We start from the raw sequence: 20,517 nt of genomic DNA on the forward strand, positions 1-20,517 counted from the left end.
TCAAAGCAACAAAAGTATGTCTTTCTGTCCAGTCATGACACATACTAGCATATATCAAATTCATGGCCTATTAGTTGTTGTCTACATATTTGATTTCAGGAATTGTTGATGCATCATTAGTTGTTTGCAAACCACCTAATGTGTAGATGTCTACAGACTCCCCATATATTAGAGATCCCATGTAGTCATTATGTTAACTCACTGTAAAGGGTTAACTCACCTACCTCTTAGGCTTCCTACGAGGATTAAATAAAATAATGTACATGAAGCACATGACTAGCCAGGAGTTCGAGACCAGCTTGGACAACGTGGCAAAAACTCATCTCTACAAAAATACAAAAAAACTTAGCCAGACATGGCTGCACACACGTGTAATCCCAGCTACTTGGGAGGCTGAGGCACGAGAACAGTCGGAACCCCGGAGGTAGAGGTTACAGTGGGCCAATATCGTACCACTTCACTCCAGCCTGGGCAACAGAGCAAGAGTGTCTCAAAAAAAAGTGGATTTAACATTTTAAATGTTCTTAGATTTGAGTAACCTTTTTTGGATCATACATGCCTTTGAAACTCTAATGAAAGCTGCAGACTTTCTCCCTTGAAAAAAAGTGCATACACATATAAGAAGGGCTTTCACTGATTGCTGTCTCAGTTGGGAGGAGGAGAGGGTCTTAAGCTTGTTCAGTCAAGCCTTTCTGATTTTCTCCACTTACCTCCCCACGTATGGGTGCTCAGGAGGTTCCTTTGGGCTTACAGGTGCCCTGGAAAATTGCAGACGGTGCGAGTCAAATGGCAAAGAGTAAAACCTAGTGGCACTGCTGCCACGACCACACCTTAAGCTCCTAAGGAGTAGTAAAATGATGGAGTGCTGCTGCAAAAGAGAAATTTGCTCTCAAATACAGAATGAGGCAAGGCTCTTGGTGTTGAGAGGTCTCTGATTCATGAGGCTCCTGAGGAATCTCGCTCTTGCGGGGGAATCTTCTTTTCTTCTCTGAGTGCATTTGCCATTTCCTGGAAGCAGGATGCATTCTCAGACAAGCTCACATCCAGCAATCCATACTCTTGCTCTCTTCCTACTTTAAAATATATACATTGTTGCTTCAAATACTCATTATTTCTTAACACAAAATCCCATTATCTTCTGTTTCATAAGGATATTGATGGCTCTTGAAGGCTGACCCCAAGTTATTAGCACTGATTCTCTTCACAAATGGGAACCGCTGTCTTCAAATTTCCTGGACAGAAGAAATTTTCACACACCTCCTCCTCCTCCTCCAACAAAAATATCAACAAAATAGGTCACACGTTACTTTTAAGGAAGCAAAGTTTAGAAATAAATCAGTTCTGCTAAGTCAGGTTAAACATTTTGATCTTGCTGGATTCTTGTACACATATAACTCTGTAAATGATTTTGGAGGTTTCAGGTTTTACACACTATACTATATTGTTATATAACAAATTATTTCAAAATTTACGTCTTAGAAAAATACTTATTTTCACATAGTTTTAGTGTGTCAGGAGACCAGGTGCCGTTTAAGCGGGTGGTCCTCGCTCAGAGTCTCTCATAAGCTCGTGGTTGAGAGGTCAGGTGCAGTTGCAGCCATCTAAAGGCTTGACTGGAGCTGGAGGATCCGCTTTTAAGGCAGCTCACTTTCATACCTGACAAGTAGTGTTGGTTCTTGGCAGGAGGTCTCAGTTTGTTGTCAGGCAGACCTCTCCACAGGGCTGCTTGAATGTCTTCATGATATGGCAGCTGGCTTCCCCAACAGCTACGGATCCAAGAGAGAACAAGGTAGAAACCGTGATGCCAGGCCGGGCGCGGTGGCTCAAGCCTGTAATCCCAGCACTTTGGGAGGCCGAGACGGGCGGATCACGAGGTCAGGAGATCGAGACCATTCTGGCTAACACGGTGAAACCCCGTCTCTACTAAAAAATACAAAAAAAAAAAAACTAGCTGGGCGAGGTGGCGGGCGCCTGTGGTCCCAGCTACTCGGGAGGCTGAGGCAGGAGAATGGCGTGAACCCGGGAGGCGGAGCTTGCAGTGAGCCAAGATCCGGCCACTGCACTCCAGCCCTGGCGACAGAGCAAGACTCCGTCTCAAAAAAAAAAAAAAAAAAAAAAAAAGAAACCGTGATGCCTTTTATGCTCTGGACTCAAAGGTCACACACTATTCCCACAATATCTCATTGGTTCCACAGGTCAGCTCTACTCATGGTGGGAGGGTGCAAAGGCGTGCGTACCAGGAGACAAGAGTCACTGTGGGCCTTCCTGAAAGTTGACTACCACATATGCTAAATTATACATATTCTCTTTAATTCTCTGGTCTTGCTTTATCTATATCACTCTAAAAAATATGAGTGCAAAAAAACTGTCCTCACTTCACTTCAAATAGGATTGTAGAGTACTGTCAGGTGTGACTTGTCAATATAGCAAACCCTGTGCCTCATTCCAGCTCTAAGTAGTCAGTACTTATTTTGTCCACAATTCAATGAAACACAGAAATTTGTGAAATGGCTTATAGGAAAATCTTATAATTGATTAACTTGGTTAGAATTCAAAGTATTATGATTATTTATTTAGTTGAGTCAAATAATATGAGTGACAGTTTAAAACGTATCTCTATGTTGTGGTGATTCCAACATTTACACAGAACAAATGTTTAATAAATAATTGTTAAATTTTAGAACCAATAAGTGAATACAGAGCCGAGCACAGCGGCTCACGCCTGTAATCCCAACACTTTGGGAGGCCAAGGTGGGCAGATCGCCTGAGGTCAGGAGTTCGAGACCAGCCTGGCCAACATGGCGAAACCCTGTCTCCACCAAAAAAATACAAAATTACCTGGGCATGGTGACATGCGCCTGTAATCCCCATCTACTAGGGGAGGTTGAGGCAGGAGAATCGCTTGAACCCGGGAGGCGGAGGTTGCAGTGAGCCGAGATCGCGCCATTGTACTCCAGCCTGGGCAACAAGAGCGAAACTCCATTTCGGGGAGTTTCGCGCTCTCCCGGCTGTCTCCGCTGCTGTGCGCCGCCTAGGTGTCCGGGCGATCCATTGGCAGCAGCAAGGGCCACGATGACAGACTACGGCCAGAAGCAGCGCAGGAGTCCATCTACCCTGACTCCTTCATGGTATTATCAGAAAATCCACCCAGTTTCACCATTACTGTGACATCTGAGGCTGGAGAAAATGATGAAACTGTCCAGACTACCCTCAAGTTTACATACAGTGAAAAATACCCAGATGAAGTTCCCCTTTATGAAATATTCCCTCCGGAAAATCTGGAAGAGAATGATGTCTCAGACATTTTAAGATTACTAGCAGTACAGGCTGAAGAAAATCTTGGTATGGTGATGATCTTTACTCCAGTGACAGCTGTGCAAGAAAAATTAAATGATATAGTAGATCAGATAAAAACTAGAAGAGAAGAAGAAAAGAAAACAAGAAACAGAAGCAGAAAAGGTTGAAAAGCAATTATTCCATGGCATCCCAATTACAATAGAGAATTTCTTAAATTGGAAGGCCAAGTTTGATAAAGAATTCTTGGAACTTAAAAAGAAAAGCATAAAGAAGAACGAGCAAGAAAAAATAAATTAAGTGGGAAACAACTACTTGAACAGATCATAATCTTGACACATCTGATATCCAGTTCTTGGAGGATGCTGGAAACAATGTGGAGGTGGATAAGTCTTTGTTCCAAGAAATGGATGACTTGGAGCTGGAGGATGATGAGGATGATCCGGACTACAATCCTGCTGACCCAGAGAGTGACTTAGCTGACTAATGGACGTCCCCATCTGCAGAGAGGCTTAACTGCCACAGCATCTGTGGCTATGCTCAGAGGGTCTTGATTTTCCTTTCTTTTATTCTAAGAAAAATTATTTTCAGGAGAATATTCTTCTGATAGCTTTCATCATTGAACTTGACAAACTGACCTTAAAATTTCAAAAAAAAAAAATCAGTTTTGTTTCTACACACTAACAATGAACTATTTGAAAAGAAAAATTAAGAAAACAATCCCATTTATAATAGCATCAAAAAGAAAAAAATACTCAGGAATAAATTTAACCAAGGAGGCAAAAGGCATGTATGCTGAAAACTACAAATCATTGATGAAAGAAATGAAAGAAAACACAAATGGAAAGACATCCTGTGTTCATGGATTGGAAGAATTAATATTTAAAAAGTGTCTATCCTACTGAAAGTGATCTATAGATTCAATGCAATCCTATTCAGTGGTGTTTTTTATAGAAATAGAAAAAAAAAATCCTGAAATTCATATGGGACCATAAAAGACCCTGAATAGACAAAACACTCTTGAGAAAGAACACAGAGGCATCACATTTCCTGATTTTAAAATACATCTCAAACCTATAGTAATTAAAACAGTATGGAACTGGCATAAAAACAGACATACAGGCCAATGGAACAGAATAAAGATCTTCAAACTAAACCCACACACATACTGTCAACTGGTCTTTGACAAGGATGCTAAGAGTATACAAAGGGGAAAGGACATTTTATTCAACAAATGGTGCTGGGAAAAGTGGATATCCATATGCAAAAAGGATGACATTGGACCCTTATCTTGCACCATACAAAAAAATCAACTTGAAATAGATTAATGACTGAAATTTAAAATATAGAACTATAAAACTGTAAAACACTTAGAAGAAAACATAGGTGAAAACTGCATGACATTGGGCTTGGCAACAATTTCTTGGATACTACAGCAAAAGCACAAGCAATAGAAGCAAAATTAGACAAGCAGAATTAAATTGAACTAAAAAGCTTCTGCACAGCAAAATAAACAGTCAGCAAAGTGAGGAGGCAATCTACAGAATGGGAGAAAATATTTGTAAATCATGTATATGACAAGGGATTAATATCCAAACTATTCAATGAACTCCTACAACTCAAGAGCAAAAACTCTCAGATAATCCAATTAAAAATGGGCAAAAGACTTAAGTAAAAATTTCTCCAAAGAAGAAATACAAATGACCAGGTATACGAAAAGATGCTCAACATCACTAATCATCAAGGAAATGCAAATCAAAACCACAGTGAGATATCACTTCACACCTACTAGGATGGCTATTATGAAAAAAATTAAAACAAAAAACATAAGGGTTAGCAAACATGTGGAAAAACTGGAACCTTTGTACACTGTAATGTAAAATGGTTCAGCAGCTATGGAAAATGGTATGATGGGTCCTCAAAAAATTAAAAATAGAACTACCATATGATCCAGCAATTCACTTCTGTTTATATATTCAAAAGAATTGAAATTGGGATCTCAAAGACATAAAACATTCTCATGTTCATTGCAGCATTATCACAATAGCCAAGATATGGAAACAAACTAAATGTCTATTGATGGATGAATGGATAAAGTGTGGTATATACACACAATGGGATATTATTAAAATATCCTTTAAAATAAGGATATTCTGCCTTATGTGACAACATGGATCAACCCCGAGGACATTATGCTAAGTGAAATAAGCCACTCACTGAAGGCCAAAGGTGAGGTATCTAAAATAGTCAAACTGATAGAAACAGTAGAATGGAGGTTGCCAGGGGCAAGAGTAGGATATGGGGAGGTGCTGTTCAATGAGTATGACGCTTCAGTTATATAAGATGAATAAGGTCTAGAAATCTGCTGCACACCATTGTGTCTATGGTTAACAATACCATATTGTGCACTTAAAAATTTAAGAGAGATCGGCCTGGCGCGGTGGCTCATGCCTGTAATCCCAGCACTTTGGGAGGCCGAGGCGGGCGGATCACGAGGTCAGGAGATTGAGACCATCCTGGCTAACGGTGAAACCTCATCTCTACTAAAAATAAAAAAAATTAGCCAGGCGTGATGGCAGGTGCCTGTAGTCCCAGCTACTCAGGAGGCTGAGGCAGGAGAATGGTGTGAACCTGGGAGGCGGAGCTGGCAGTGAGCCGAGATTGCACCACTGCACTCCAGCCTGGGCAACAGAGCCAGACTCCATCTCACAAAAAAAAAAAAAAAAAAAATTAAGAGAGATCTTGCATCAGATGTTCTCACCACAATAAAAACATTAAATGGACAAAGTAATATAATTCATCGAGGATAATAACAACAGAAGAAACATGTGGTAGAGGCAAGAGTAGTAAATGGGGACAATTCAGGAGGCTTCCAGATGAGTCTGCTACCACCTAGTTTTGTAACTTTAAGAGGGTTTCTTAAATTTCCCATCATTTTCCTTTTTGTGAAATGACTAAATCTGGATAATCTCTAATGCTATCTTTAGCTCCAGTAGTGTGTGAAGTTATATATGAAACTATATTTATACAACAATGCCCCATGCCTTCCAATCTGTTTGCTTCTAAATCCATTTCACAATTATTCTCTAACAAGGTCTATTTTTCTCTTTGAATTTTATTCTATTTTAGCCACTATTCTGCATTCCTCCATAATTCCATGCCATTCTTTTGCCAATCTATCCAATCAGTGTACTTTCTTAGCTGTCTTTATAGTCCCCTGAATATATTGTCTCAATTTGAGCTATAGATAAGAACTCTACAGTTATCAAGATGGACTGATTATATCTAAAAAGTTTGCTTCAAGATTCAACTTCAGCATGTTTTCCTAAGCATGCCTGCTTCTGCTCTTGCTTTCTTTCTTCAGTTCTTCATTTAATAACTATTTCAGTGTTCCAGCAGTAAGCAAGACAGACATGGACCCTGGTTATGTTGTTCCAACTTTTCAGCTGCTTTTAGTATTTTCTCTTTGTTTGAACTGTAGAATTCTCAGGAGTAAAAACGTCCACAGAGCCAGGCAGGTAATGAAAACGGGTAAAGCAGGCCATAGACCTGGTAGAGACTGAGCAAGAAGGTCGAGACGGCTTGTTTGCTAGATGAACTAGAACTCTAGATTTTAAAGTGAACTCTGATTTACTGATTTTTGCAAAGAAGGCTAAACATTTCTTTTATGAATACTCCACATCATATACCTGTACCAATATTCCTAATACATGGGTACCCATGAAACATTTTCTCCAGTTCTCCATGCCTAGTTTCTTTACACTCTCACTTCATTCAATGCTTTATTAATATTTATGCCGCTTAACTTTTTCAGTCAGTGTCCTTTATTTACTCTAATCTTCTATTTCTAGTCAATGCAAGACATAAAGGTAAGGCGGCTCAAGATTAAAAATTGAGATTTTTGGCCGAGTGCAGTGGCTCACGCCTGTAATCCCAGCACTTTGGGAGGCTGAGGTGGGTGGATCACGAGGTCAGGAGTTCGAGACCAGCCTGACCAACATGGTGAAACCCCCTCTCTACTAAAAATAGAAAAATTAGCAGGGCATGGTGGCACGCCCATAATCCCAGCTACTCAGGAGCCTGAGGCAGGAGAATCGCTTCAACCCAGGAGGCGGAGGTTGCAGTGAGCTGAGATTGCACCACTGCACTCCAGCCTGGGCGACAGAGCAAGACTCTGTCTCAAAAAAAAAAAAAAAAAAAAAAAAATTGAGATTTTTGACTGGGTGCGGCGGCTCACGCCTGTAATCCTAACACTTTGGGAGCCCAAGGCGGGTGGATCACCTGAGGTCGGCAGTTCGAGACCAGCTGACCAACGTGGAGAAACTACTAAAATTACAAAATGAGCCGGGCATGGTGACGCATGCCTGTAATCCCAGCTACTTGGGAGGCTGAGGCAGGAGAATCGCTGAACCCGGGAGGTAGTGGTTGCAGTGGGCCGAGATCGCGCCATTGCACTCCAGCCTGGGCATGAGCGAAACTCGGTCTCAAAAAAAAAAAAATTGAAATTTTTGAGTGAAAATGACTTATGTCCATGTTAACATATGACTGAAAACAATTCGGTGCTCCAAAGGCCGACCCTGAGTCTATCTAGCTGTAAAAGATGACTCCTAGTTTGGGCCAGGACGAACAGAATAAAAATACGCTCGTGCTGAAAAGTGAAAAAGTAGCTGTGCTGGGAGGACAGATACAGAAAAAGCCAGCAGCAAAGTTAACTGAGAAACTTCTTTCTCCCACAGCCGTGCAGTAGCTATGACACGCCAAATCCACCCCTCTTTAAGTGACTGGTGCTCTCTTACTAGTGTCGCTACTTTATTACTGAAGGTACCTAATTACTAAATTGCTGTATCCTCAAGACAGCATCCAACCCCTCGTAAATCCCAGCTTTTCTTCATCCCGCCACAGAAACCGCGTCCCATGCAGAACTGATTCCGGCTCTCCTTAGACCCTCCTCAGACTCCTTTGGCAGGAAACTAATCTTACAAAGGAGGCTTCCTCCTCCCTTTTCCAGTGGCATTTCAAGCTTCCTTTGGAGTGTCCTCCCTCCTGATTTACAAATTAACCTGATGTTATCGGAGTACAGGCTTTTTCCCGGTGGTTTCTGGCCTAACAGGAGACAGATTAGTACCAGGATCTGTAATAGGTCAACTTTCATGATCTCTGCTAAATTCTGAGCTGTTTAGACAGCTGAGCTGTTTTAACAGCTAAAAAGAAAGACAAATGCTTTCTAAAATTGTCCCATCAGCCCATTTACAGGGAGCACCTCCCCGATACCACCCTAAAATCCTTTAAAAAATGGCTTTAGTCATTTTATCTGCTTTGCATTTAAGCGAATTCAGTTTAAGTGGCTTCAGTTCTGAATTCCTGGATTATATCGAAATGTTGCAGATGGCGGTGTGTGGGCTTTGAGCTCGTAAATTTTTTGTGTGGTACTAATTCAAGACGATTGAGAGCACGTTGGGATCATTTTTAAAAGGGTTCTCGGCAGGGTGTGGTGGCTCAAGCCTGTAATCCCAGCACTTTGCGAGGCCGAGGCGGGCGGATCGCTTGAGGTCAGGAGTTCGAGACTAGCCTGGCCAACATGGTGAAACACCGTCTCTACTGAAAATACAAAAATGAGCCGGGCGTGGTGGCGGGCGCCTGTAATCCCAGCTATTCGGGAGGCTGGGGCAGGAGAATCGCTTGAACCCGGGAGGCGGAGGTTGCAGTCAGCTGAGATCGCGCCATTGCACTCCGGCCTGGGGGACAAGAGCAAAACTCCATCTCAAAAAAAAAAAGGGGGGGTTCTCTAGGAGGAAGCCCTGAGTTGTATCCATGTTTTTCCGGGCGTCCCCCGGAGGCACAGGTTGCGGGTGACCTTTTCAAGTGTGGAGGAAAGGGGAGCTGCTTTTGTCTTCAGGAGTGATGCAGGTCTCAACTCAAGCCTGACGGCCCCAAACCTCCCTGCAGTTAGCTGATGGCTCTGCCCGAGTTGCTGAAGAGGGGTCCTCGGGGTCCCGGAGCGGAAGTGGGAGCGCGTGGGGTGGGCCGCCTCGACTGCCTGGGGCTCCAGACTTGTGCTGCGTGAGGCTCCGGAGCTCTGTTCTCGCTCCTGAGCCGCTGTTAGGTTTCCCAAGCGACTGTCTCAACCGCCCGGCCGCCTCCCCCGGGCAGCCAGAGCTGCACGTCTGCCTCTGGCCGAGACCCGCCCCCGAGCCGCGGCGCCCACGCCCAGAGCCCTCCGCCGTCCCCAGCGCAGTGCAGCAGAGCGCGCTCCAGTCCGGGGCCGGGCCGCGCTTTCGCGCACGCGCGGAGAAACCCGCGCCCTCCGAGGGGGGAGGGGACAGAGGGGGCGTCACGGGGGCAGGAGAAAGAGGAGGAGGCCCGCGTCGCCTCCGGCGGGGCTCGCGCTCGCCCCGCGCTCGCCCTCCGCCTCGCCCGAGCCCCGGGAGGGTGAAACGCTCTCTCCCGGCATGCAGCGGGAGGAGGGATTTAACACCAAGATGGCGGACGGCCCGGATGAGTACGATACCGAAGCGGGCTGTGTGCCCCTTCTCCACCCAGAGGTGAGGAATGGTGCTGAGTGCATTCCTTGCTCTGCGGCCCTCCAGCCTTTCTTCCCCGGCCTCGCCGAGGGCGGCGGCCGATGTGTGTGGGGTAGTGGGACGTGCCGAAGTTGGGGAGGGTGGGGAGGCGAATCCAGGCCCGAGCGCGGCTGCGAGCGGATAACGGGGGAGGAGATAGCGGGGCGGGCCCGACCGGGGCGGGCTCTGGGACGCAGTCCCTGGCTGTGCCTGGAGGACAGAGGTGGGGATGTTGATGGTTCTGCTATGTCGCCGCGCTGCGTTTGAGGGCAGAGGCGGAGGGGCCTGGTGCTGTTTTTGAACCGCAGCTTAGCCCCTAGTCTTGCTCCAAGCCTCTTGGGGCCAGGTGGAAGCGCGTCTGGTTTTGATTTCTTTTTCCTTCGCCAGGGTGAATGACGGTATCTATTGCTTCCCTTTAGCCCACTGTGAGGGGACAGTTTCATGGTCATAGTGATGTCCTTCCAGATAATGCCATGGGCAGCACCTCAGGCACCTTGTGTCGGGCGTCCTTTTTTGAGCATTTGTCCTTAAGCGATTAAGAAGAGAGGTCAAAACTTTTGGGAATAGACCCACAGTCACATTAGCTTGTCAAAGTACCGTTTTTCTAGGAGCTAGGGGTGAACAGTGCAACACGTTTCCCATCACAACATGAGTGTCCTCTCATGTAAGTAAACAGTGCCCCGCTCCACAGTCAGTCACAGTCTGTGCTTGTTTACCTCCGAGTTTGTAGCTGAGCTAGTGCTAGTTAAGGCTTGGAAGCAGTTCTTGATGCATTCTGACTTTTAATGATCCACAGTGATGTGGGTACGGGGCAGCGGCACAGTTTCCTGAAGAACTCGGGTAGTTTTCATGAGGTTGAAGGATGACAGTCGTGTTGTAGGATGAACAAACATGGAAGTCTCTACCTGGTTACTTTGCAATAGAGTGATTCTGTTTTCTTCCGGATTTGGGTTTGTACCGTACCACTAGTTTTATTAAAAAGTGAATAATGACAACCATACATGTTAACACAACCACCCTCTCATTCGTCACTTTGGTTTATCAAAAACACATGGGACAGTTCCTTCGGAATATATACCTGTGGCAGTCTCAGTAGAAAAGGCTACTCTGGGTTTCTGACAAACAGAACTGTACAGTAAGACTAAACATTTGTTTGACCAAAGTGGTAACATTTTCAGAACTGGCATTGTAGACATTTCTTTTGGTTCACTTAGGCCCTAACATACGTCAAGAAATAGACAAAGTAGTTTTCAGATGTTGCCTTAAAAATTAAGTGATTTCTATTCATCTCTTCCTGTGAAAGTATTTCAAACATTTATGTGTTTATCCAGTTTATGTTTTTGAGACGGGGTTTCTCCCTGTCCCCCAGCCGGGAGTGCACTGACAGGATGACAACTCACTGTAGCCTCTACCTCCAGGGGTCAAGTGATCCTCCCACCTCAGCCTCCCGAGTAGCTGTGATCACAGGCTCGCACCACCATGCCCGGCTGATTTTTTTGTTATTTGTAGAGGAAGAGGTCTCCCTGTGTTGTCTAGGCTAGTCTTGAACTCTTGAACTCAAGTGGTCCTCTCACCTTAGCTATTTAAAGTGCTGGGCTTACAGGTATGAGCCACCATGCCTGGTCTATCTTATGTATTTTAGCATACTGTTCTTAATATACCTTTGCTTTGTAATATAGCACTGTTGTTTGCTACTTCAGGAATAATTTTAACTGGCAACAAATCCAGATTATTTTGGTGTAGTAGAAGGCCAGTGTAGGCTTGAAATTTAGATATCAATCTTCAGGTGGCCATTTGATAGATAGGATATTACTAGAAAGTCAACCTCCTCATTGACAGTGCGAATTGGCATACAGAATATATACCGTTCCTTTTTACCCAAGAAGCACAAGGTCTGATTATTTTAATACTTTGTATGGACCTTAAGTGTGTACTACATGGCTGAGGTCTTTCTGCATTTTCTGTGGTTAGTGTGTGCACCTGGTGCAGACCTGGGGTAGTTCTGCTGCCTCCTAGCAGTGTGTTCTTGGGCCAGCTATTAATAAATCTCTGAGTTCTAGTTTCATCATTTATAATGGATAAAAATCGATAACTATTATAATGGATAATAGTTAATAAGCTGTAGCGAGGATTAACTGAGATAACATATTTTTGTTGTTAAAATAAGCAGTGTTTTCAGTCTCTTTTGGAAAGAAACCCATTCTCTGTCGTGGTAAGTAATGAAATAATAGTACTTTTAACCTCTTTTTGGAGAGAACATAGACTTTGCGTCAGACAGACTTGGATTCTAATTCTGAAATTCAGTAACTAGGTAAATGACCTGAGACAAGTGCTTAATTTCTTTAAGCTTCAGTTGTAATCAGAAAATGGAGATCCTGGCTGGGCATAGAGGCTCACACCTGTAGTCCCAGCACTTTGGGAAGCCGAGGTGGGAGAATCACTTGAGCCCAGGAGTTCAAGACCATCCTGGGCAACATGGCAAAACTCTGTCACTACAGAAAATACAAAAATTAGCTGAGCATGGTGGTACACACCTGTAGTCCCAGCTAATTGGAGGCTGAGGTGGGAGGATCGCTTGAACCTGGAAGGTTGAGGCTGCAGTGAGCCATGATCGAGCAGCTGTACTCCATCCTGGGTGACAGAGCAAGGTTCTGTCTCAAAAACAAAAAAAACAAAAAAACAAAAAAAAAAGAAGAAAAGAAAATGGAGATGCTGCCTAGTTTACTTGGCTGTAAGGGATTAGGTGAGGCTGTATGTTGAGGGTCAAGAACTGGCACATTGTCGGTGCTCAGTTAATGTTAACTTCTTTTTTCTCTACCAGAAGACAGGGAAGTGTTACACATTTATTTTGGTTTTGGTGACTGATTTAAAACTTATGTGGGTTTTAATTTAGTGGAATAGGATCTTGCAGGAACAAATTTCATTTCACTTTTTATCTTCAGATTTAACACTCTGACACAAAAACAGTTTTTCACCTATTTGTTAAGCAGATGAATTATTTGTAAAGAAATGAGCATTGCTTAAATCTCTTATTAGTATGCAAACTGCCCACTGTTAAAACCTTTCTTAGAGGATTATACAATTAGATGAACGCCTTTTTAGAGGTATTTTAGGTAAGATCATCTTAGTTTTTAATGAATTAAATCATCCACTCATTTAATTGGTCATTTAAACGTCTGTTTATCATGTTTGGGTAAGACATTGTGCTGGAGTCTGTGTGAGACTTAAGGATATTTTTGGTATTCAGTGAGAGGCAGTATAGAATACTGGTTAAGAGCCAAAACTGGCCGGGCGTGGTGGCTCACACCTGTAATCCCAGGACTTAGGGAGGCCCAGGCGGGCGGATCACCTGAGGTTGGGAGTTGACCAGCCTGACCAACATGGAGAAAGCCCGTCTCTATTAAAAATACAAAATTAGCCATGTGTGGTGGCATATGCCTGGAATCCCAGTTCCTTGGGAGGCTGAGGCTGGAGAATTGCTTGAACTCGGGAGGTGGAGGTTGCAGTGAGCCGAGATTGCACTCCAGCCTGGGCAACAAGAGCGAAACTCTGTCTTAAAAAAAAAAAAAAAGAGCTAAAGCTATGGTGACAAACTGAAAATGTAACTTCTGCAACTTACTGTTACCATGGTCAAAGTACATTTTTCTCGTTTGTAAAGTTGGGTTAATAGTGCCACCTTTTACAGTTATTGTGAATATTAACTAGGATAATGTTTATAAAGCAGTTACCATAGACCTAGGCATATAGGCTGCCAAGTGAATTGTACCTTCTAAAGGCTCTGGCATATCCTGAATACTGAAAGGGAAGCTGCTGTTACTTTGTTTTCTTTTGAAATAGGTGATTATTTGTTTTATCGAAATGAAAGAAATTAAAGGCTGTTTTGGATAAAGATGAACTGATTATCAAGGGATTAGGGTGCTAGTTCTAGCTCAGTGACCTTGAGCTAGTAGATACTTAACTAGTCTTAGTTTTGTTGCTTTTAAGGTAAAGTAGCTAGACAAGATGACCTCTAAGATTTCCTCAAACTCAAATGTTCTGGTTTTAAGTTGTGATTTTTCAAGATAATCAACTTGAGCATTTGTCTACTAGGTACATAGCATTGTTTAGGTTATATGGGTTAAAATAACATAAAAAGAATAGCATATGTTTTCCAAAAGGTAAATAACTAGTTGGGATGTTGTATGCATGTGAAACACTTAACGATTCAAATAAGTACTGAATTAAGTAATGTAGCTTGTAAGTGGTATCAGATTCCTGTCATTTAGAATGGTTAGAAGAAAGGCTTCGGTAGAGGGACGGAGACCGTATGTTGGTCTACTGGTCCAGCAGACTAGCTATGACCAGCTTCCATTTTACCTACTAGTACATCCTCAGTAAGTCATCTCAGCTCTTTCATAGAATGAGATCACAGTATCCCCTTCTGCCAGAATATCATAGGGGCTATTTCAGAATCATCTGACTCAGAGCTTTGAACTGGATTGCCTAGATTATCTAGGGCTTTCATCTCTTTCTTTCTTCCTTTTTTCTCGATTTCAAAACTTCTGCTGTTGCCTTTTTTCTCATTTTCCTCTCTCTTTTTATGGTAACGTTTTTTATTTCACATTCATTTTATTTCTCATGATTTTTTGTTTGAATATTAAATCGAACCATTGCTGTTATCTACTGTCCTCACAGATTTCATAAAATCTACTTTTTGAAGTTTTTTTTTTCTTTTGTTTGAGATGGAGTTGCGCTCTTGTTGCCCCGGCTGAAGTGCAATGACGTGACGTTGGCTCGCTGCAACCTCCGCCTGCCGGGTTCAAGCAATTCTCCTGCGTCAGCCTCCTGAGTATCTGGGATAACAGGTGCCTGCCACCACACCCGGCTAATTTTTTGTATTTTTAGTAGAGACAGGGTTTCACCATGTTGGCCAGGTGGGTCTGGAACGCCTGACCTCAGGTGAGCCACCTGCCTCGGCCTTCCAAACTGCTGGGGTTACAGGCATGAGCCACCACACCTGGCCATGAAGCTTTTCTTTAATAAAAATGATTTTGCCTTTTTCTATTACTTTTTGCCCTATTATGTGTATATATTATGTGTATATATATGTGTGTGTGTGTGTATATATATGTATATGTATTTGTACACATCTGCTTTCAGAAAGCAGATACAAAATTACTTTGAAAGTTGTTTTTCTTCTGATAGGTTACCTGCAACTCTTTTCCTTCAAAGCACTTCTTTACGAAGTCACTAGGATTTGATGCCTTTTTAAAAAATTCAGCAAAAATGCTACAGATCGTGTAATAATCATCTAGATTTTAAAATAATGTATATTTTAAAATACTTTGTATTAAGCATAGTAACTACTATGCTTAGTATAGTAACCATTGTTAAGCATAGTAACCACTGAGCATTACTATTAAGCTTGGTAATCACTGAGTCAATAGATATAAAATTAAAATGTGATTAATTGATGAAACTTCGTGGATTGTGCTCAAAGCCAAAGTTGAAAATTACTGACGTATAGGACCAAAAAATTGTTCTGGTTTTGAGAAATGCCATCCTGCGTCGGCTTCTTTGTTTTATTTTTCTCATTATTTTTATTTAATTTGGGTGAATCTCAAAAGTATTTATTAAGAGTGGACTGTGGAGTCGATGGATATAAGAGTATATAGGTTAAAAGTGAGCAATGGTGTTAGGATTCAAATCTCAATTCTGCTCCTTACTAGCTTGTGATCCTGGGCACGTTACTGAACTCTGCGTCCCAATTTTCCAAACTAAAATGGGGATATAATAACACCTACTTTATGAGGCTGTTGTGAGGATTAAGTGAGATAATACGTGTGAAGTTCTGTGTTGGGCACTTAGTAAACACAACAAATGTTGGCTGTTAATATTGTAGTAAATAGTAGTATCTCAAATTGATAAACAATTGTAGTATGCATGTATTAGAGTGGCTAAAATAATTAGTATTGGTTGTCTCTGGGGATTGAGGAGAGGATGGGCAGAGGACTTCTTATTATAAGCCCTTTTACCCTATTTGATGTTTTTAAAGGTGTGTGCTTTGCTACAGGGAGTGTTTATTGGGAATCCAAATATGGTCCTGACCCTTCCTAGGTCCCAAAGTAATAAGGTGTACAAAACAACACATTGGAAAGTAATGTAAGATTAACTGTAGACCTTCAGATACCTCAGGATAGATGAGGGAGAGTGTGTCTGTGTGTATTTTTTAAAATTAGAAGTAATTTGTGGTCCTCCTTTCCTCTAGAGAGGGTTGTAAGGGTATGTTAAGGTAGTCAGCATTGAACAGTTAAGGTGTCTTAAAATGCAGTGTGCTGGCCGGGCTCTGTGGCTCATGCCTGTAATTCTGGCACTTTGGGAGGCTGAGACTGGCAGATTACCTGAGGTCGGGAGTTCGAGACCAGCCTGACCAACATGGAGAAACTCCGTCTCTACTAAAAATAAAAAATTAACTGGGTGTAGGGGTGCATGCCTGTAATCCCAGCTACTCGGGAGGCTGAGGCAGGAGAATCGCTTGAACCTGGGAGGCAGAGGTTGCAGTGAGCTGAGATCGTGCCATCCAGCCTGGGCAACAAGAGCAAAACTCCATCTCAAAAAAAAAAAAAAATGCAGTGTACTTTTAACAGAACCCACAACAATTACATAATCCAAAAAGACGTTTCACTGTTAAGGTTATGTAAAATTCTCTTTCAGTGCATTATCTGATTATAGTATTATTTTATGAATAGATTTTATTACAGAAGGATAATTTAAGAGTAAAATCAAATATTTTAAATTTGGAATTTGAAAAATAATGATTCAAGACAATATTATATTTGTAAAATCCATAAATAAAATTTGACCCAGTGGAATAATTTGACCTAGGATAAAATATCTTCTTTTAAAATTTTCTTAAAGTAGAGCTACAGGCAGCTAATTTGAAAGTACAGTGAAACTTCAGCCTTCTGTGAATGAGATACTATAAACTTAATATCCTGAGTTACAGAGAGTTAAACAGAATACTTTTTTGTTTTTGTTTCAATTCTTGTTGCAAATTTGCCAAATTATTTTCTAGGGTTAATACATACTAAACATAATAGAATCTTTCTTTGATAAATCAGAACATTATAGTGTCTTAGGATCATCTTTCTGATTATCAGTGATACTGTTAAGGATATGAAGATGAAACATTAACTGTACCTAAGACATTTTTTGTGTATATATGTCAAATGGCTTACATTTTTATCAGTTGTTGTATTCTAGGAAAAATCAAGTGAAAAATTGCTTCTGATTGAGATATTAGTATACCCTACCCTTGTTTAGTTTTTAAGAATAATTTTTGAATTATGAATACTCATTAATTTATGAAGGATTTAATGAAGTTTGAACAAAACTGATGAACAAAATTGGTAGTTACCAAAACTGTCCCTATTCTCGTGGGAAAAAAAAAAAAGTTCTTTGAGTTGAAGACAGAAGTTTCTTGTTGTGTAAGGATCCTCTTGTTGCGATGTCAGCAACCTTGTTGAAACGTAGTTGGACAAAAAAGGGAATTTACTGTCTCAGATAACCTAAACTCAGGATGCAGGGATGCAGTTGAAATCAAGGACAACTGGCACCTGAGCTGAGAATGCCACCAAAACTCTCTTATCTCTCCTCCCTGTCTCCCTTTCAGCTTCATTTTCTCCAAATGCAGAGCAGCTGCTGTCTTCCGTGTAGCAAGGACAGAGATGCCAGCAAATTGTAAATGTGAGCCAGGCACTGTCCTAAAAATTTTGCGTATATATTCATTCATTTAATCCTCACAGCTTTTTATACCTATTTTACAAATGAGGAAACAGAGGTATAGAAAGGTTAAGTAGTAATCCAGGTTGTATTGTGTGATAGAGATGATAGAGTTGGATTTTCTAGGCACTAGCTAGCTGTGGTTACAAATGGTCTTATTTGTGTTTTGTTTTTAAATTTTTTGAACAGACTTAATTTTTTTGTTTTAGACAGAGTCTTGCTCTGTTGCCCAGGCTGGAGTGCAATGGCGCAATCTCGGGTCACCACAAGCTCCGCCTCCTGGGTTCGGGCCATTCTCCTGCCCCAACCTCCTGCGTAGCTGGGACTACCGGTGCCCACCACTGTGCCCCTCTAATTTTTTTTTTTTGTATTTTTTGTAGAGACGGGGTTTCACCGTGTTAGCCAGGATGGTCTCGGTCTCCTAACCTTGTGATCCTCCTGCCTTGGCCTCCCAAAGTGCTGGGATTACAGGCGTGAGCCACTGCGCCCGGCTGAACAGACTTAATTTTTTAAGAGCAGTTTTTACGTTGGTAGCCAAATTGGGCAGAAAATACAGAGAGTTCCCATATGCTCCCTGCCTGTACACATGCATAACCTCCCCCAGTATGGACATTCTGCACCAGTGTGGTACACTTGTTGTGGGAGATGAACCTACATTGATGCATCGTTATCACCCAAAGGCCATAGTTTACATTAGGGCTCACTCTTTATGTTATATAGTCTATGGTTCTTAACACTTGTTTTTTTGAGATGGAGTCTAGCTTCGTCGCCAGGCTGGAGTGCAGTGACACAATCTCAGCTCACTGCAACCTCTGCCTCCCGAGTTCAAGCGATTCTCCTGCCTCAGCCTCCCGAGTAGCTGGGATTACAGGCACGCGCCACCACACCCAGCTAATTTTTGTATTTTTTTTGTTTTTAAGTAGAGATGGGGTTTCACTATGTGTTACCCAGGATGGTCTTGATCTCCTGACCTCGTGATCCGCCTGTCTCATGATCCGCCTGTCTCGGCCTCCCAAAGTGCTGGGATTACAGGCGTGCCACTGCGCCCAGCCTTAACACTTGTTTTTGTTTCTTTGGGAGGGGGATGGAGTATTGCTCTTGTTGCCCAGGCTGGAGTGCGATGGCGTGATTCTTGGCTCACTGCAACCTCTGCCTCCTAGGTTCAGTCAGTTCTCCTGCCTCAGCCTCCCGAGTAGCTGGGACTACAGGCACGTGCCACCACACCCGGCTAATTTTTTGTATTTTTAGTAGAGGTGGGATTTCACCGTGTTGACCAGGCTGGTCTCCAACTCCTGACCTCAGGTGATCTGCCTGCCTCGATGTCCCAAAGTGCTGGGCTTACAGGTGTGAGCCACTGCACCCGGCCAGTTCTTAACACTTTAAGAGTAATGTGTGTCTGCCATTATGTTGCCATATAGAATGGTTCCATGGCCTTAAAAATCTGTGTTCTGCCTATTCATATGTCCTTCCCACCTATCCCTGATTTTTTTTACTGTCTCCTTAGTTTTGTTTTTTTCCAGAATATCATATAGTTGCAATCATGCAGTATGTACCCTTTTGGATTGGCTTCTTTGGCTTAGTAATATTCATTTAAAGTTCCTCCATGTCTTTTCATGGCTTCATAGTTCGTTTCTTTTTAGTGCTGAATAATATTTCATTTTCTGGATGTATCAGATCCATTCACCCACCGAAGGATGTCTTAATTGCTTCCAAGTTTTGCTCGTTTACTTTTCACAGTAGTTCTGCAAAGTGTATATGTTGAGCTGTTTACAGATTAGGAAACAGACTCAAGAGAGGTGAAGTAGTTTACTCAGGTTCACATCATTAGAAAGTTGTCATAGTTTATATTAGAACCTAAACTCTTACTTCCAAGCCCATAATCCTTATATGTACTTTGCCATATACATGAATAGGTCAAAACACAATTTATTTTTTACTTATTTTTTACAATATAGTAGGAAAACTTTATTAGAGTTAACTATCAGTTCTTCCTTGTTATTAAAGGAACTAGGGGAGGATTCATTTTTAGCAGTTGCTCTAAGGCCACTTCTTTTAGTAACCTTTTTACTTGAAATAATAAAACTACATTTCCGTAAAAGTCCTTCTCTTTGAAATTTTTTTATTCAGTCTATTGTTTTGCTTAGTATAAATTAATAAGGTAAAATATACTTTTGGCTGAGTGATGGCTCGTACCTGTAAATCCCAGCACTTTCGGAGGCGGAGGTGGGAGGATCGCTTGAGCCTAGCAATTCCAGACCAGCCTGGGAAACATAGTGGGATCCCTGTCTCTACAAAAAATAAAAGAATTAGCTGGGTGTGGTGATGCATGCCTGTAGTCCCAGCTACTTAGGAGGCTGAGGCAGGAGGATTGCCTGAACCCAGGAGGTTGAGGCTGCAGTGAGCAGTGATCATGCCACTGCACTTCAGCCAGGATGAGAGTGAGTCCCTGTCTCAAAAAAAGGAATATGTACACACACACACGTGGCCCCCCTCCACCCCTAACAGCCTTTGACAGCGGGTGTCTCTTGTTGAAATAACCCTAGGTGTAAATAAGGATGGAGATGAGTAGTCTCAGTATTAAATCTGTGGCAGAGCTGATAAGAGGACAGATGGTGCTGATTGAATTATAGGTGTCTCAAGTTTAAACATTTTTGAAGAGTCGTACTGTCATTTGTATTATCTGTAAATCTCTTCTAAAGATTTGTTACTGGACCACATTCTCCTACTTAGTACAGCTGTTTTGGAATACATTTCAGGGAGAATAATGTACCTCAAATGCCTCATCCAGCAGTTAGTAACTCTATGATCTTGGGCAAATTACTTAATCTTCTGGGTACCTCAGTTTTATTATCTGAAAAGTGGGGTTAATAATACCTACTTCTTAGGGTCCTTATGAGATTAA

At 42.2% G+C, this 20,517-nt stretch overlaps 1 protein-coding gene and 1 pseudogene across 12 annotated transcripts in view; both read left to right on the plus strand.

Annotated features, from left to right (window-relative positions):
* The first annotated feature begins 2,224 nt into the window (after nucleotides 1-2,224).
* Nucleotides 2,225-4,401, plus strand: LOC102144644 (RWD domain-containing protein 1 pseudogene; annotated as a pseudogene).
* Nucleotides 4,402-9,611: 5,210 nt separating this feature from the next.
* Nucleotides 9,612-20,517, plus strand: part of ZDHHC17 (zDHHC palmitoyltransferase 17) — an 88,517-nt gene continuing 77,611 nt past the window's right edge. For 8 of the 12 annotated variants that reach the window (XM_074007452.1, XM_074007453.1, XM_074007456.1 and 5 more), the window contains exon 1: nucleotides 9,754-9,836. Coding sequence is in view for 3 of the 12 variants with exons in the window: in XM_074007451.1 (XP_073863552.1) it covers nucleotides 9,790-9,836 (47 nt within the window). In the remaining 9 variants the exon portion in view is untranslated. Of the gene's footprint in view, nucleotides 9,837-20,517 lie in introns of all 12 variants that reach the window. The other 4 variants (XR_012420466.1, XR_012420467.1, XM_005571601.5 and 1 more) reach the window with 1 other exon arrangement.

The sequence above is a fragment of the Macaca fascicularis genome, chromosome 11 (assembly GCF_037993035.2).
Source record: "Macaca fascicularis isolate 582-1 chromosome 11, T2T-MFA8v1.1".
Classification (NCBI taxonomy): Eukaryota; Metazoa; Chordata; class Mammalia; order Primates; family Cercopithecidae; genus Macaca; species Macaca fascicularis.